The sequence below is a fragment of the Glycine max genome, chromosome 19 (assembly GCF_000004515.6).
Source record: "Glycine max cultivar Williams 82 chromosome 19, Glycine_max_v4.0, whole genome shotgun sequence".
NCBI lineage: Eukaryota > Viridiplantae > Streptophyta > Magnoliopsida > Fabales > Fabaceae > Glycine > Glycine max.
In genome coordinates, this window is record NC_038255.2 from 41010189 (window position 1) to 41028725 (window position 18537).

The window sequence follows — 18537 nt, forward strand, 5'->3', positions numbered from 1 at the left end:
TGGAGGGGTGAGAATAATATGCATGAAATTATATGTTTAAATCTAATACGATTACTGTGTAAAAAAAAATTGAAAAAAATAAAATGAGATCTACTCAAATTATGATGAGAACAAGGGGCCATTAAAAAAGAATTCAAATAAAATGAGATCTACTCAAATTCAAAAAAATAAAATGAAATTATATGTTTAAATCTAATAAGAATTTATGTTCAGTTCAAATATTAGAGTGAAAATTAGTGAATATTCTTAAATTTTAGATGAGAACAAGGGGCCATTAAAAAAGAATTCAAAACTTAGCTTAAACTTTTTTTTAGAAAAAATATTCAAAACTCAAATTAAGAAGTTGCATTAAAAATGCTCTAAAGATCAAAATATTTAACACTTTCGTATATTTCCATTGATGTCTTTATACAATAATGAAACCAGAAATGTGATCATTGCGAGTAAAATGACCTTTTTATTTACATAATAAAATGACATTTTTTATTTCATATTTTAAAAAAAATTATGAGAACAAATTTAAAGAAAATCAAAACTTCAGTTTTTTTGGAAAGCCTAAAACAATATATTATAAAATTATCAAACCCAACGCAAGGCATACCTGATTTTGGATCGGACTAAACTAATAATTTCTAACGAGATCAGGCTCCTATATTTGGACTAGCTATATTATTATACAATTATTGGATATAAATCCAACACACGATCCAACAACAAGAAGAGGAATGCAGATTACTTCTAGCCCACATGTAGAGTTTCATTTGTACTAGGTGCACCCAGCGGTTATGCTGGTGCACCAGCAATTTGTGTGAAAAGACCTTTTAGTCCCTCAGTATTTTTTTTTTAAAATAACTCTCGCCTCTCTCTATTCCGCGCCGCGATTCTGCTTCTTCTTCCTTCCTCGGACCGTTCTGCTTCTGCTTCTTCTTCTGCTTCTGCTTCTTCTTCTGCTTCTTCTTCTTCTTCTTCGCCTCCTAAGTGAAGCTCCTAAGCCGTTGCTGTCATTGTTGCCGTGATTAGGAGGAAGGTGGGGGTCTACTTCTTCTTCGCGTTTCTACTTCTTCTTCGAGGTAAGTTTCTCCTTTGCGTTTCTGCTTCTTCCACCATTATTGTCGGCGATGGCGGAAACCGCTATCGGGAAGTTGCTGTGCTATTTACGGATCACCTGATTCGTAAGCATTTTTCGGATCAAGTTGATCTGGAAGATGCTTACGGATCAAGTGATCCGTAAACTATTTGTTAGTAGTTTACGGATCACTTGACCCATAAGCATCTTCCGAATCAACTTGATCCGAAAAATGCTTACAGATCAAGTGATCCGTAAAGTATATTAAGTAGTTTACGATCAAGCTGTGGCTCGCGCATATCTGCAACGGATATCCCTCACGTGCCGGAGCCAAGAACATCATCGACATCTGTGAAGGAGCCTTGACATGCAGTGGTAAGTAATACTAATAATTTACGTCATTTACCTCAATATTTGCATAATAATTTGTGTAATCAGTTTGTTTTGTATGTAACAAGAAGTTTGTGATGACATTGCTGAGAGGTTGGAGCGCCATCTGAGTCTAGGGGTGCTCACGCCTGTCTCATCGACACATGAGGTGATCGAAAAATGCCTTAGGTTGGCCAAGAGTGTGACACATGACCATCTAGTATATGTTAGGTCTAGACGCAGGCGGCGCACAGATCAGGCGTAATTTATGTACATATTTTATATTGATATTCCATGTATATACAGATATTGTAAATGAACCCATTTCATGAGTATTGTTGGTTTTGTTTATTTTCATTAGTAATGTTAGTTTTATTTATTTTCATTGATTGTGTATTTCATTTGTGTCTATATACACGTGTGTTATTAAAATGATATAGTTAACTTAGCTATAGTATATGTAAATTATTATAAATGGTCTAGTTAACTTAGTTTACCAACTAATAAAAAATAATTTAAAATATCACTTTAAAATATAATTGAAATAAAGAAGTTGAAAAGGGTGTAGAAAAAAATAAATTAAAAAAATGGACATCATGAGTAGAGGTCATACAAAAAAATAAATTAATATTTTCGTAGAAAAAAAAAACAAAAATGGACATCATACGTTATCTAAGATCCTTATTTTATATAACGTACTAATATTTTTAAATTCTCTTATAATTACTATTTTCTCACTTATACTAATGATCATGTAAAAAAATGTATTATAAAGTAGTTAGTATTTTAATTTTTAATATAATACTAATTATTTTTTTTATATTCTTTATAATATTAATGATATGATTAATTATAAAAATAAAAAATAAATTAATGATGATAATATTAATTTTATAAAATTATTATTATCTTTTATGTATTTATTGGTTTTTATTAATATGTATAAAATAACTTTAAACAATAATTATAATGGGACTGAGTAAGTATTTTAATATTATCTTCTAAACAAATTTATTCTAAAAAAATATATTAAAAAATCAATATTTATAAATATATTATAATTAATAAATTAAATAAATATATTTAATTATATTATAATTAATGAGATAAATATCTTTATAAATTATATTATAAAATAAATATCTTTAAATATGCTGTATATTTAATAAATTATTATTTTTACTCTTACGGATCAACTTACGGATTCACTTGATTCGTAGGAAAAAAACCAAACAAGATCAATTTTATCATTTTTTTAGAATGTCGGTGCACCAGCAATAATACTGGATGCACCAAGCAACACTCTAATAATTTTCACATATCATATTTTTTAGTGCACTAACAATATTCTTTAATCGATGATGAAAACGAATCTATTTTGAGATTGAGCGATTATTAAAAAAAGTTGATATCCATTGTCGTGTTATCATAACACTCAAAGTGGTGATCGACTTAATCAGGAATCAGGGTATTAAGTTAGTGGTTAATCCAGTAAATCAATCGTTGATCCACATGACTTGGTTCGCATTAAAAAAATTACAAATAATTTATATCCTGCAAATTTTTATACATAAAAAAATTAAAGTATACCTTAAAAAATCTCAAAAGATTGGCAGGTAATAATGTTGTTAATCATAAATTATCTTATGGCAACTTGTAAGGCATAATGTTGTTAATCATATTTGATCTTCCAACCATTCTAGTTTAATAGGTAATAATATTACTCAAATGAGGCAGCTTTCTAACAATGACAAAATAATAAACAAATTACAATAAAATAAGAAAAGGAATAGCCTGCGTTCTCATGAATATTATGATGATTGTTGACTCAGAGCTAAGGTTCTAGAATTTGGAAACTTCTCAATGTCATGCAGAATTTACATCCAAATCACATTAACAAAGATCGCCCCAACTTTTCAGAAAAAAAGGTTCCAAGCAAGTACCACTCCGTGAAATACTCTCAACCAAGAATGAAGAATCTAACAGAGATTGCAAATTTGCAAATTATAATGCAAATCAAAACAAAACAAGGTAACAATATAAGGCAGATCAAACCTATAGATGTTGCGGACTTGCAGAATTGCTTTAAGAATTGGAAGCTGCGAACGCCAGGATGAAAGCCACTTACTGACCGCTAATATGTTTAATGATTAAATATATAAAAATATTTAATTTAGCGTTAACTGTTTTAGATTATAAAAAATAATAACAGAACAATACTCATTTTATTTTAAAAAAACATTTTTTTAAAAAAACAAATTTAAATAAATTCACCCATATTTTGTTTTCATTCTTATTGTACTTTGTTAATCTTTATTTTAATTTTTACTTAAGATTATAAAATATAAATAAAAATAAAGAATATATTATAATTACAAAGTTTACAATAAAATATAATTATATAGTAAAATATTACATAATAATTGAAACACGATTACAATTTTAATTTTTCTGTATTTTGAGTTATTTTGACGGACACTAAATTAAGATGGAAGTGTGACATCTCCAGCTGTCACTTATGATAACATCTTCTATATTTTTATGTCAAAAATCATTTATTTTGATAGATAATTTGTCAACCAAACCCATTATGCTAATTAGTTTTCATTTTTAACCTATTATGGGTTGAATTTTTAAATTCATTTCCATTTTGAGAGAGGTTGGGTTTTGTTTAGAGAAGAAAAGTGTTCTGCTGTAGTGCTGCTGGTCAGGCGATGTCGAAGACGCCTGAGGATTTGAATTGCCTTTGAAATGGAAACGACATCGTTCTGTAAAAACAAAACAAAAAAACAAAAAATTGAATGACCCAGCCAGGTCAGTGTAACCCACCTGGTCACTGGTTTAATGACATTTCCCCAAAATAATAAATTTGAAAACAAACTTATATTGAATAATACTTTGTAAAAGTAACTCAATTTGCCTCCCTACAACCCTTTAGGAGGAGATACCCCTTCTCCATGGTATCCTTATTTCTAATAATACTTAATAAAAATAATATTAGTGATTATCCAAAATTAGAGAAAAAAATATTTGATAGAAAAATGAAGGATAAAAGTTCGTTTGTTTATATCAAGCTTTGGAGTTCATTCAAGACTTCCTCAAGCTATTACTCAACAGAAAATTGAAGATTTGGAGTTCATTCAGGACTTCCATCAGCACTTGTTTATTTACGATGTCTGTTCTCCCTTGATTTCCGATTATCAGTATTATTTAATCTCATTGGTTGATATGTTGCCATCCATCAGACATCAGTGATTTTGACATTATCCTTGGAGAGACCATGGCAAAAAAAAGAGAGAGAGAGAGACATATATCGAATTCATATCAAGAAATCTGATTTCGTATTTTTCATGTTAAATATTTTAGAATAACTTTACATACAATTTGAAAGAAAAGATTTATCTATGGTATGTTATTTTTTTTTTTTTAAGAATGGTATGCTATTTTTAAAAATAATAATAAACAAGGATTCGTTATCATTATACTTTTTTTAATTATTAAATATTTTATAGTTCTCTCTGTTTTGTGTGGGGGAAAAAGGGTTAAAAACTTGCTATTTTAATAGTATCTATTATCTCACTTTTGTAAAATCCCAACCTCATATATACGACATAGAAAAATTGTGTATTTAACATTGCTCATACGAAATATTAATTTCTTTACTAAAATATTTTTTTCACATCAATCTTTTAATTAATTGAATAAAGTTTGATGGAAGTTACGTGTAGACAAATAGTGTAAATATCGACTTTATGCTTTGTTGGGAGAGGAGATGGAGGGTCGGCTCAACATATTTCTATGCCTAAAGCTAATCTTGAAAGTGAAGTCTTTTTAAAACAAATATTTTTTTTTAAAAAATAATTATTATATTTTATTAAAATAATTATATTTTTATCATTGAAAGTTTATTTTTCAAGCTTTAAAAGATGTAAAATTATTTATAAAACTATTATAATCAATTTCCTTTAATTTTTAGGTGCATTGTGCTAAGAATTTATATATTTAGTGTAAAAGTGACTTTTGAACCAATTTTAATAATAATTGATATATTTTAAGAGAAACTTTTGATGTATCTAATTATAGAAATACCGTTAATGTATAATGTAATTATTGAGTAATTAATTTTTTAAGTGACACAAAACAATAAAAAAGACACTCAGTATAATGAGTGATAAATTTTGGATTTAAATACTAATATTGTAAATTTGGAGCATCACTCGTACCAATATTACATATTTGCATCATCACTCTCGGTCCTCAAGAAAATTGGCGCACTACACTAGAATAACATACATTAAAAATTATATAGAATATTAATTGTAAGAAATATTAATTAATTTGAGGGCCCTAAAACAAGAGTTTGAGTTGCTTTATGCTTAGCCGGCCCTGAGGGGATGATAGGTTATATAATATCAAATATATGGAATGTAGTGTTTGTTGGCTTAAGTTGTCGGTTATAATTTTGATTGAGTATCTAATATTTTTAAAGATAAAAAAATTGTTATGAGAAATGTTAAGAAGATAAATGCATATTTTTAAATACATCTTTTATTAGTTAAAAATTATTTTAAAAAATTGGATCTCACATTTTAATAATAGAATCTTTCTTATTATTTTATAGTTTTTAATAAATTTTAATTTTTAATCTTCTCCCTATTAATTGATTACACTGGCATAAATTAAGGAAAATCTTTTGTTTCTTAAACTTTGATTGGGTTTCTTAAACGATTCTTAAACATAAGAAGTATTTCTTATGCAATTTCACGATTGATTAGTAAAATTGATGTTATTACAATCATTAAGCAATTTGTGTTATTAAGAATCGTGAGATAATTATAAAACTTATTTTCATTTTAAATTTATAAGAACTGTACCACTGTAGGAAAAAAAATATTAAAGTTTTCAAATCCCAAAATAGTATTGTAAGCCTGCTAAAAATGAGATAAAGAACTTCACTACTGAATTACTACATCACTAAGCCTGACTTATATAATGATGCTCCAAGTAACACGTATTGTGAGTTTAAAAACTTGGTAAGCGTTCCTAAATTAATTTATGGATGCTGCTGGTGCTACCCTTTTGTGTTACATCTTCTTCATAGCTTTGCTCATTTTCCCAATACTTTTCAAGTCCCTTGTCACACGAAGCACAAAGAAATTTCGACCACCACCAAGTCCACCAACACTTCCCATCATAGGCCACCTCCACCTTGTGGGCTCAGTCATACCAAAATCATTCCAAGCCCTAGCTCGCCTCTATGGCCCTCTCATTCAGCTCCGTTTAGGTGCCTCAACATGCGTAGTTGTCTCCAACGACCAAGTTGCCAAAGAAGTGATGAAAACCAACGACCTCAATTTCTGTTACCGACCCCACTTTGGATCCTCCGAGTACTTCTTGTACAAAGGCTCTGATTTTATCACCGCCCCATATGGCCCTTATTGGCGCTTCATCAAGAAGCTTTGCATGACGCAGCTTCTATCCAGCTCGCAGCTAGGGCGCTTCGTGCACGTCCGAGAGCAAGAAATTAATAAACTCTTGAAATCTGTTCTAGTGTGTTCCAGTGAAGGTAGGGTTATTGATTTGAGCTTTGAGCTCACTTCTTTGACCAACAATATCTTGTGCCGGATGGCTATGAGCACCAGCTGTTTGGATAGGGTTCATGATGCTGCTGAGATTCTTGACTTGGTGAGGGAGTTTTTGCATGCAGGAGCTAAGTTGAGCATGGGTGAGGTGTTGGGACCTTTGGGGAAGTTTGATTTGTTTGGGTATGGGAAGAAGCTTGTCAAAATAGTTGGCAAGTTTGATCAGGTTTTGGAGCGTATCATGGAGGAACACGAAGAGAAAAACACTGAGGTTCGTCGAGGAGAAACAGGGGACATGATGGATATTATGTTGCAAGTTTATAAAGATCCAAATGCTGAAGTGAGGTTAACAAGGAATCATATCAAGGCCTTCTTCCTAGTAAGCCTTTTCTTTTTCTTTTCCTTTTGATATTTATTTATTATTCGAAAAAACATATTATGGTTCTCACAATTTTCAGTCAAATTTGATCTTAATCCGTGTGTTTTCAAATCAATAAATTTAATCTTCATTTAGAAAAAATATGTAAAATCGGTCTCGTACCTTAAAAATAATTTATGCTAGCTGTTTGCTAACATGTTAATCACTGATTAACTAATTATTAGTTATATATAAGATTTAAAATAGAGGGATCAAAAATATATTTTTTTATGATTTAAATTTGTGTGCTCATATATGTTGACCAATTCTAATAACGACTTTCCCGTCCCGAGATAATTATTGTGTTACAATAATTATTATTTTAATTTTTTTAATATAATATTAATTACGTTTTTTTTTAAATTATATCTAACAAAATCTAAAAATGAGAAACTAAAGTGTAAGGTTAGCAAAGGTGGGATAGAAAGTGATTATTGTTTTTGTGTTGTGATGAAAAAGGATATTTTCCTAGCGGGAACAGAAACGTCTTCAGCAGCGTTGCAATGGGCAATGGCTGAGATGATGAACAAGGAAGGAGTGTTAAAAAGGGTGAAGGAAGAGATCGATGAAGTGGTGGGAACTAACAGGTTGGTTAGTGAATCAGACATTACAAATCTACGTTACCTCCAAGCTGTAGTGAAGGAAGTTTTAAGACTCCATCCAACGGCGCCGCTTGCTATAAGAGAATCAGCAGAGAACTGCAGCATCAACGGGTATGATATCAAGGGCCAGACACGAACACTCATCAATGTCTACGCCATCATGCGGGACCCAGAAGCGTGGCCCAACCCAGAGGAGTTTATGCCGGAGAGGTTCTTGGATGGGATCAACGCCGCTGATTTCAGCTATCTTCCGTTTGGGTTTGGCAGGAGGGGGTGCCCTGGATCTTCCCTTGCATTAACGCTCATACAAGTCACGCTTGCATCGCTTATCCAATGTTTTCAATGGAATATCAAAGCCGGAGAGAAGCTTTGTATGGAAGAAGCCTCATCCTTCTCTACAGGATTGGCAAAGCCTCTTCTTTGTTACCCTATAACTCGTTTTAATCCTTTTTAACTTTCAGCTCAATGCAATTTCCAAGGGATAATGCCATAGTGTTTTAAGTTAGTTTTTTGTTAAAAGTTTGTTTGGTTATTTAATAAACAAATATTTGAAAATAATTTTTAGTATTTTTTAAAAAGTTAATCTATATTTTTTTTTATTTTTTCATCCTGAATTTATTTAAAATAAATTATGATTTTATTATTTTTTTTGTTATTTATACTTTTCACCAATTTTTACCGTTAATTTTATTAAACACTTATAATTTATAATTAATTTATCAATTTTCGACTACTTGCTTCTCCGGTATAAATGTGATTTTTTTTTTTTACTTTACATTTTCTACCAAATAATGAGGTGTCTCAGTGTGCTCTCATCAGTAAGCAAGCAGTCTTGTCATACATATCCTAATGCCAAAATGTTAGGAATAAGCCGAACAAAAAACACCAAGAGAAGGATTGAGATCGCTTGATCAAATAATTGATCAATTAATTAACCAACTGAAAAGGACAAATGGAAAAGAAATTTGGTTTTCATTATTATGTATTTCTTTCGTGTGATGCAACCTAACGAATAATATGGAATATTCTTAACAGGATTTAACTTCGATGAGCTCATCATTGTAGTCTATTCTATTCACAAGCATTACTAAAAGCCTCAAGCCCTTAACTCTTTTGGTAACATAACAGTATAAAAAAGCTTCCCTTGAATATTGTATCCAAATTTCACTCTGTAATATATGTATATCAAGCTTTCATGTAATGCAACCAATCAAATATGACTGAAGAGAATATAAAGCTTAAAGCCATATAGAATTCCCAGTAGAATTGATAAATCTATCATGATTTCATGTGATTCAGTTTCAACTTGATAAAACAATAGCTGTAAGAAAATAAAAGCATACAGCAGAATTCTCTGAAAGTTATATATCAGATGCCTTTTGTTTTTGTGGAATATCAGATACCTTTTATAAGTACGCCAAGCTTCTGTTTCTGTGCATCAATATATGTCGATATTTGAACCGTTATGATCTTTTAACACATGGAGCTTTCTTTGCGAAGAAAGACAACTGACTGGGTAACATTTTTATTAGAGGCTGGACTTAGTCACAATTTCTTAGTTTGAAAACTGACATGTTGCCGGCCAGAGCAATACATAAATGTCCTTTACCAAAACAGAAAACAATATCAAACGCAAACAAGAAATTTCGTGCTACTAGAGTATGGAGGAAGAAGTCCTTACCTAGTTACATTTTTATATACGAGGCAATCAGCATATTTTCATTTACTTGCAAAACATTCAAATCAAATATGGCTGATTACCAAGGCTACATCATACTTTTCATGGCATGGCTAGTCTCCACAATAGTGGTTCGAGCCATACTCAGCAAAAAACAGAACAAGACTAATAGACCACCAAGTCCACTAGCCTTACCCATCATTGGTGAGAAAGTTGGTGCAAGACACTGTGCATCTCACGGGGAAGTTTAATGTGTCGGACTTCATTTGGTTCCTTAAAAACTAGGATATGCAGGGGTTTGGGAAAGGACTAAAGGAAATTCGGGACAGGTTTGACACCATTATGGAGAGGGCGATCAAGGAGCATGAAGAGGAAAGGAAGAAAAGAAAGGAAGTTGGTAATGGAGGAGAGGGTCAAATCAAGGATCTAGTCTATGTGTTATTGGACATACATGAAGATCACAACTCTAACATAAAATTGACAAAAGAGAACATAAAGGCCTCTAGATCTTGGTAAGTCATCTCTACGACCAAAATTTCATTTTCCTTTCTTTAACTTCTACTCTACCAAATTGTTACAGCAAAAAAAAATAGCATGTTTGGATTTAAATGATCCAGAATCAAATTGAAATATTAGTTAACCTGATTTTAGATAAATGTTTATATGTTTAGTTTCACATTACATAATTGATGTTAGATCTAAAATTAATTTTAACGTGAATAATTTTAAGTAATTTTTGCTTTGAATAGAAAATTTTACTGTTTTACCTATCAACTTAATTTTAGAATAGAAATATATCATAAATCACGCACTTTCAAATCAATTTTAACCGAAGTGAATTTTCCACACCCTTGTCTAGATACACACTCAATTTGTTAAACTTAAACATAAAAGCCTGATGATATATTTTATTAATTTTGCAGGATGTATTTATGGCAGGAACAGACACTGCAGCCTTAACGACCGAATGGGCTCTAACCGAGTTGATTAACCATCCACATGTAATGGAGAGAGCAAGACAAGAGATTGATTCTGTGATATATAGGAAATGGTAGAATAGTAGAAGAATCAGACATTGTCAACCTTTCTTACCTGCAAGCTGTAATACCCCACGGGTCCAATGATTATTAGAGAATCATCAGAAAGCTGCACCATCTGGGGCTATGATATTCCAGCAAAGACTTAGTTGTTTGTAAATGTGTGGGCTATTGGAAGGGACCCCAATCACTGGGAGAACCCACTTGAGTTCAAACCAGAGAGGTTTATTAGTGAAGAGGGAAGTGGGAAGGGTCAGATAGATGTGAGGGGGCAACATTTTCACATGATTCCATTTGGGAGTGGGAGAAGAGGGTGCCCTGAATCCTCACTTGCTTTGCAGGTTGCGCAGGCAAACCTTGCTGCTATGATTCAATGCTTTGAATGGAAGGTTAAAGGAGGCATTGGAACTGCTGACATGGAAGAGAAACCAGGGTTAACTCTTTCAAGGGCTCATCCATTGATTTGTGTCCCAGTGCCTAGGCTTAATCCTTTTCCTAATGTGATTGTGATCATATCATCATCAATTTCACGAACCCTGACTCTGTTTTGTGCAATATGTACACAGGCAAGGTTTTTTCCATTAACAAAAGATTTATCTTATAAAATTAAAAGTTTTGTGTCAGTAACCTATATCGACCATCAATGCAAACATTTGTTACGTGTATTACTAATACTAAGATAAAACTCTAATTCTAGACAACAATAAAAACACTTAAAAGAACTAGATCTAACTTTTCTCCTTTCATAGGGATTATAGCCTGTATAAAGAATATCATGGAAGTGACTTTCTCAATAAAACCGGGTCTTATGGTTTGACAAAATAGGGATGATACTAATGTGGTTTTTAGTGGAATTGTGATTTACAGGTTGCTATATTGAGTTCGGAATACAAAATTGAAGCCATATAGATATTTGTCAACTGACTTTTAAAATCAACGTGCTAGATAAAAGCCTAGATGAAGTGTCATTGTAACGAGTGAATTTTAAAATATATCCATGAAAAATTATTGCTCAAACAAAAACAATAAAATAATTAACACAAACCAAAGTAGACCTTACGTCACATCAACTTGCGGTAGCCTCCATTACTGACCAGTATGGCAGTTCTCGAGTGAGTTCAGAGAACGGTTCTCTCTATGTGTCTGTCATGAATGCTAGATATATATTTTCCCATATTAATTAATTTCCTAAGAGTCTATCTCCTATTATACCCTTCGTCCCAAGTCTATTTCCCAAACTCCTCAACTTTCCAAAAAAAGAGAAAAATCAAGATGGTGTAATAAACAATATATCAACTTTGAAAATATCACCACTCATTGTTTGACTGATGTTAGCTGGGCCACTAAATCGATGTCATTAGTGTTGAATTTGTGTTTGCTGGGCTGACGTTAATCTAACAATTTTTCAGTAATATATATTTTTTATTTTTAGTTGTACTTGTAATTAAGTTACACATAAGGATTTTAAGACCTGTCCAAGAATATTCAACTCAGTCAAGTATAATTTGGCTTCTTGGATCAACCTTGGGGTTCTTACACATAATCTTCCTTCCTAGTCTAGCAACAATTACTTTTGTCCTTAATTTCTCATAAATCACTATTATGAATATCTTACAATGGTTTTCCTGAGTAATCATTGCCACAATGGGGGTAACAAAGGTGATATTGCTGATGTGGAGGTGGGTCGTCCAAAGACCAACCATTAAAGGATGAATGTAAAGACTTATGGGACGGACAAAAACTGGTAAACATGGGATTATATAATGAAAGTCTTGATTTGTTTGGATACAACCTACAATATATAATTATTCTGCCTCAAGTGTGTAAGTAGTACCAAGAGGTTTGAAGTTTTGAGTTAATTGGTGTACCACCGATGCAATATATAGTCCTTTAACCCCTCAAGTGCATAAACATGAAAAGATTTAAGTTTTAGGTCAATCAGCATATGATGGGAGTGGTATAGTGTCTTCTGGGCTTGAATGTATAAGCAACGAGAAACTTGAAATTTTGCACTGATCAAGGTACAACTGGTGCGGACCAACGTGATATATTGTAACAAAACATGAACATGTTTTACATAACTTAAAATACTATTTTTAATATGAACTATATATATATATATATATATATATATATATAAATATATATATATATATATATATATATATATATATATATATATCAAATAAATCCTCGTTATGTAAACTTAAAAATAGTATATAAAAAAAACCGTTCCAAGTATACTAATAAAGTATAGAGCATGTCATCAATAAATGCTGATTATAAATATAATAATAATATATGTCTATATTAATCTATCATCCATTTTGTCCAATTCAGTTTCTCGGTAAAGGCTAGGCGGCGGATTATATGATCCTTATCCTACATTCACACCACACCATAGAACTCCTTCTCCAATTCCCTCCTCTGTCAATTGTCATAAAGTCATAAACTACTCTTACTTTTCAATACCTAATCGAAGAGACTTTTTTTTTTTTTTGGAATCGGTTTTAAATAATTATTTAAAAGTAATAAATCATAACAGCTCACACGACTTTGAGTTAGAAATCTTAATATTATTTTTTTTAACTAAAGTCACAAAAATATTTATGACTTCTATTAATTTTTTTTACAACTTTAAAATTATAATTTTTTTTTTACTGGTAAGACTTCAAAATCGTAAAAAAATAATTTATAACTTTAAAGTCCTAAAATTCTTTTTTTTAAAATAAAGTTGCTTAAGTTAAAAGTGTTTTTTTAAGTTTTAATTATTTTACCTTAGTTTATTTTTTTTCTCTAATTTTTTAAAATTTTAAAAAATTATTTATTTAAATGTCAAATACATTATTTTAATTTTACTTATTAATAGTTTTATTTAATATGGTGTATATTTTTATGATTTTATTTTATATATTATTAATTTATTTTAATGTTTTATTATTTTAAATATATTATATATTTTTAATATTATTTCATTTAAATGTTTTAATTTATTTAAAATTTAGATAATCTATTAATAAAAATACATCCTAAAATTAAAAAGAGATACTAAAAATTTGAAACACTTCAATTTAAAAAATTGATGATATTTAAATGAAAATTATATATTTTTTTAAAATTAATAATGAGATGATGTTCCTTGGAAGTGAAAACATATAACCTCAATATTTAGATTTATATTTTATGTTTGATCCTTCAAAGCGAATATAGATGTCGAGAAGACTAATCACTACTCCAATACATAATGAAGTGAACAAATCAATTCCAAATAGGATTAAGAAATATTGTAAAAGTGAAGGTGATAGTCGTGTCCATACAAATAAGTACGTAATTTATATATTTTAAATAATAAAATATTAAAATAAATTAATAACATATAAAATAAAAACATAAAAAAATACACACCATATTAAATAAAACTATTAATAATCAAAATTAAAATTATTCATTTGACATTTAAATAAATAAATCTTTTTACAATTTTAAAAAATTAAAAAAACAAAACAAAATAACCTAAAAAAACACTTTAAACTTAAACAATTTTATTTTAAAAAAAATTACGACTTCAAATCATAAAAAAAATATGAAAAAAATTAATTACGATTTTAAAATCGTAAAAAAAATTAACTGAAATAGTAAATTAAAAACTTCAGTTAAAAAAATAAAAATACAGACAACTTAATGTAACACTAACCAGTAATTATTTAAAACCACGCCATTTGGAAAAATCGAAAAAAAAAAAGGGCCTGGTCAGTATAAAAGCCAATCGAAGACTGCTGTGCTTTCTGTCTGTCATCATCATGAATGTTTACTATTTTACAATCTTTATTTGAAAGGTCCTCAACTGGTAAAAAGACATTCAAGGTACTTGTTGTAGATGAGATCATATTCAATACTAGTCTTTCTTAGTTTCTTTCTCTTACCTCACCAAAAAAACAAAAAGATGAATGGTCAGACTCGGAGGATTTCTATTTAGTAAAAATCTTTCTTAGTTTCTTTCATATGCACTCCATAGTTGAAGGTGGAAGCTAAGGTATTATTATGGCTTATCAAGTGTTGGTGATTTGTGTGGTCTCCAGCATAGTGTTTGCATACATAGTATGGAGAAAAGAAAGGAAGAAAAAGCTTCCACCGAGTCCAAAGGGCCTTCCCATCATTGGGCACCTCCACCTTGTGTCCCCAATACCCCACCAAGATTTTTACAAGCTCTCACTCCGCCATGGACCCATCATGCAACTTTTCCTCGGCTCAGTCCCTTGTGTGGTGGCTTCCACCGCGGAAGCCGCCAAAGAGTTCCTCAAAACCCACGAAATCAACTTCTCCAACCGCCCCGGCCAAAACGTCGCCGTTCAGTTCTTAACCTACGTGTTTGGCCCTTACGGACCCTCCGTGAAGTTCATCAAGAAACTTTGCATGTCCGAACTCCTCGGTGGGCGCATGCTGGACCAGTTCCTTCCTGTGAGACAGCAAGAGACAAAAAAATTCATCAAACGCGTCCTCCAAAAGGGTATCGCTGGTGAAGCCGTTGACTTCGGAGGAGAGTTCATGAGACTCTCCAACAACATCATTTCGAGAATGACCATGAACCAGACGAGTTCCGAGGACGAGAAACAGGCCGAAGAGATGAGGATGCTGGTGGCGGATGTCGCAGAACTCATGGGCACGTTCAACGTGTCGGACTTCATTTGGTTCTTGAAGCCTTTTGATTTGCAGGGGTTCAACAAGAGGATCAGGAAAACGAGGATCAGATTCGACGCTGTCTTGGACAGAATCATCAAGCAGCGTGAAGAGGAAAGAAGGAACAACAAGGAAATCGGTGGAACGCGTCAGTTTAAGGATATACTTGATGTTTTGTTGGACATAGGCGAAGATGACAGTTCTGAAATCAAATTAACCAAAGAGAACATTAAGGCCTTCATCATGGTAAGTAAATGAATTATGCAAGTATATATGCTGTTTTTTTCTTTCTTATAACTTCACACTAATTATTTTATTTGGACACTCAACCGTACAGATAACATGTTTTTCCCTGCCTTGTTACATTATATCAACATTCCCCTGTTTAGTCTCTGTCTCTTGGGTCCTGATTATCTTATATTCCACTCCAAAATCGGACGGGTTATGATATATAGAGAGAGAAAAAAAAGGATAGATGTGATAAATAATGTGAAAAATAAAGAAAGAAAAAAGAGAGAGAAAATAAAGTGGAAGTTAAATGAAAGATAAAAAGTTAATAAAACTTGATCAGGTCTCATGTGAAAATTGTTTGAGTGGAGGACCATATAATAAGTGTCCATCCTTCATTTTCCTTTCATGCAAACATGACTAACATGCACATGTGTTGTTTCTAATGACATATTTAGGATATATTTGTTGCCGGGACTGACACGTCAGCTGCAACCATGGAATGGGCTATGGCAGAGTTAATCAACAATCCATGTGTGTTGGAGAAGGCAAGGCAAGAGATAGATGCAGTGGTTGGAAATAGTAGAATAATAGAAGAATCAGACATTGTCAACCTTCCTTACCTACAAGCCATTGTTAGAGAAACACTTAGGATTCACCCAGGTGGTCCATTGATTGTTAGAGAGTCATCAAAAAGTGTTGTGGTTTGTGGGTATGAAATTCCAGCCAAGACCCGATTATTTGTCAATGTTTGGGCTATTGGAAGGGACCCCAATCATTGGGAGAACCCATTTGAGTTTAGGCCGGAGAGGTTTTTTGAAAATGGACAAAGTCAATTGGATGTTAGGGGACAACATTATCATTTTATTCCATTCGGGAGTGGAAGAAGATCATGCCCTGGTACTTCTCTGGCATTGCAGATTGTGCATGTGAATCTGGCTATTATGATTCAGTGTTTTCAGTGGAAGTTTGATAATGGCAATAACAAGGTGGACATGGAAGAGAAGTCTGGCATCACTCTTCCGAGGGCTCACCCCATAATTTGTGTCCCTGTTCCAAGGCTTAACCCATTCCCTGTTATGTGATTGACGCTCCAAATGACATTAAACACCTTGTGAGAGAGTGAAAAAAGAGAGAATATAAATATTATGAATGGTGAAAATGTTGTGATACAAAGAGAAATAAATAACAGGTGTTAACAATGTGTCAATAAACTTGGATGATGTTTAAAAATCATTACTCTTATTTTAAAATATCTATTTTTTTTTGCTCATACGATGTCATGATGAAATTTTATGCACCCATGAGTTTACAATAAAAATATGTCACATAGTAAGAGAATCACATGCACATCACCATACATGCTTCATGACTTAAATACCAATTATAATTATAAAGTTCATATATTATATTAGGCTCGTGGAACTCACATGCTAATATATTAGTTCTAAAACAAATGCTAGTCAATAGCATAAGGACAGTGGTAAAAAAAGAAAATAAAAATATTTTTATTAACAGACAAAAACTTATACTAATCATAATCTTTTTTTTTACGTTCTCATTTAATTTATATATTTTAATTCTTTAATTAATATTCTAAAGATACTGCCGAATCAAACAAAGATTAAAGAGTGTGTTAGTAGGAAAAGGGTAACCTTTGGTTCCAACCAAGACACCAGAGATGAGTTCTGTGAATAATCTTGGAACATTGTTGGCTCGTCTTACCTCTATGCTGAACACACGTTCACCTCTGATTCCATGTTTTCACACTCTTAGAACGGTTCCCGTTTCCCCCAAAAGAGAATGGCCAAAGCTATTTTCTTCTGTCAATTCCACTCTCCCCTTCTCGTCTGCGCCCAACTTCGACTTCAAGGCCTACATGCTCGACAAGATCAACACCGTTAACAGAGCATTGGACGCAGCCGTTGCGCTAAGAGAACCACGGAAGCTCCACGAAGCCATGCGCTACACCCTCCTCGCCGGCGGAAAGAGGATCCGCCCGGTGCTCTGCCTCGCCGCCTGCTCTCTCGTCGGCGGCAGCGAGGCCACCGCAATCCCCGCCGCGTGCGCCGTCGAGATGATCCACACCATGTCGCTCATCCACGACGACCTGCCCTGCATGGACAACGACGACCTCCGCCGTGGAAAGCCGACAAGCCACAAGATCTTCGGCGAACACGTGGCCGTCCTCGCCGGCGACGCGCTCCTCGCGCTCGCGTTCGAGCACGTGGCGGCGTCGACGGAGGGCGCGTATGCGGCGCGCGTGGTGCGCGCGATCGGGGAGTTGGCGAAATGCATCGGCGCGGAAGGCGTCATGGCGGGACAGGTGGTGGACGTGAATTCGGAAGGGTTGACGTTGTCGATGTCGGATGAAGTGGCAGTTTTGGAGAGGTTGGAGTTTATTCACGTGCACAAAACGGCGGTGGTTGAAGGTGCGGTTGTGATGGGGGCGATACTGGGGGGTGGGTCGGACGAGGAAATTGAGAGGTTAAGGATGTTTGGTAGGTGCATTGGGTTGTTGGGTCAGGTTGTGGATGATGTTCTGGATGTTACTAAATCGTCCGAGGAATTGGGAAAGACGGCGAAGAAGGACTTGGTGGCTGATAAACTCACGTACCCCAAGGTTTTGGGGATACATGAGTCGAAGGAGTTTGCTCATAAATTGGTGCATGATGCAAACAAAATGTTGGCTGGGTTTCATCCTCCAAAGGCTGCTCCCCTATTTGCTTTAACCAATTACATTGCTTACAGGCAAAATTAATACACAGACTTTTGTTTTGTCATCACCGGGATGTGTCAATTGTCAAATAAATTTCTGTTACACCTCCAAAATTAATACATTTATAAGTGGTTTTTTAAAATTAATTCCTTTTTGTTTAT

At 32.9% G+C, this 18537-nt stretch overlaps 3 protein-coding genes across 3 annotated transcripts; all 3 read left to right on the forward strand.

Annotated features, from left to right (window-relative positions):
* Positions 1-6322: 6322 nt before the first annotated feature.
* Positions 6323-8592, forward strand: LOC106794180 (cytochrome P450 93A3). The gene is made up of 2 exons (XM_014772146.3): positions 6323-7396; positions 7895-8592. Exons 1-2 carry the CDS (start codon positions 6491-6493, stop codon positions 8489-8491), a joined length of 1503 nt encoding a protein of 500 aa, XP_014627632.1. The 5' UTR covers positions 6323-6490; the 3' UTR covers positions 8492-8592.
* Positions 8593-8645: 53 nt separating this feature from the next.
* Positions 8646-18418, forward strand: LOC100798663 (geranylgeranyl pyrophosphate synthase, chloroplastic). Its single transcript, XM_003554146.5, has 2 exons — positions 8646-10092; positions 17512-18418. Exons 1-2 carry the CDS (start codon positions 10004-10006, stop codon positions 18416-18418), a joined length of 996 nt encoding a protein of 331 aa, XP_003554194.2. The 5' UTR covers positions 8646-10003.
* Positions 14697-16928, forward strand: CYP93A2 (Cytochrome P450 93A2). The gene is made up of 2 exons (NM_001254044.2): positions 14697-15675; positions 16116-16928. Exons 1-2 carry the CDS (start codon positions 14794-14796, stop codon positions 16740-16742), a joined length of 1509 nt encoding a protein of 502 aa, NP_001240973.1. The 5' UTR covers positions 14697-14793; the 3' UTR covers positions 16743-16928.
* Positions 18419-18537: the final 119 nt, after the last annotated feature.

Bases quoted from the DNA above. Each gene is read 5' to 3' on its own strand.
- LOC106794180 (XM_014772146.3), top strand. From the start codon at position 6,491: ATGGATGCTGCTGGTGCTACCCTTTTGTGTTACATCTTCTTCATAGCT. The intron at 7,397-7,894 runs GTAAGCCTTTTC...GTGATGAAAAAG, and splicing joins ATATCAAGGCCTTCTTCCTA to GATATTTTCCTAGCGGGAAC.
- LOC100798663 (XM_003554146.5), top strand. From the start codon at position 10,004: ATGCAGGGGTTTGGGAAAGGACTAAAGGAAATTCGGGACAGGTTTGAC. The intron at 10,093-17,511 runs GAAGAAAAGAAA...CTTCTCGTCTGC, and splicing joins AAGGAGCATGAAGAGGAAAG to GCCCAACTTCGACTTCAAGG.
- CYP93A2 (NM_001254044.2), top strand. From the start codon at position 14,794: ATGGCTTATCAAGTGTTGGTGATTTGTGTGGTCTCCAGCATAGTGTTT. The intron at 15,676-16,115 runs GTAAGTAAATGA...TGACATATTTAG, and splicing joins ACATTAAGGCCTTCATCATG to GATATATTTGTTGCCGGGAC.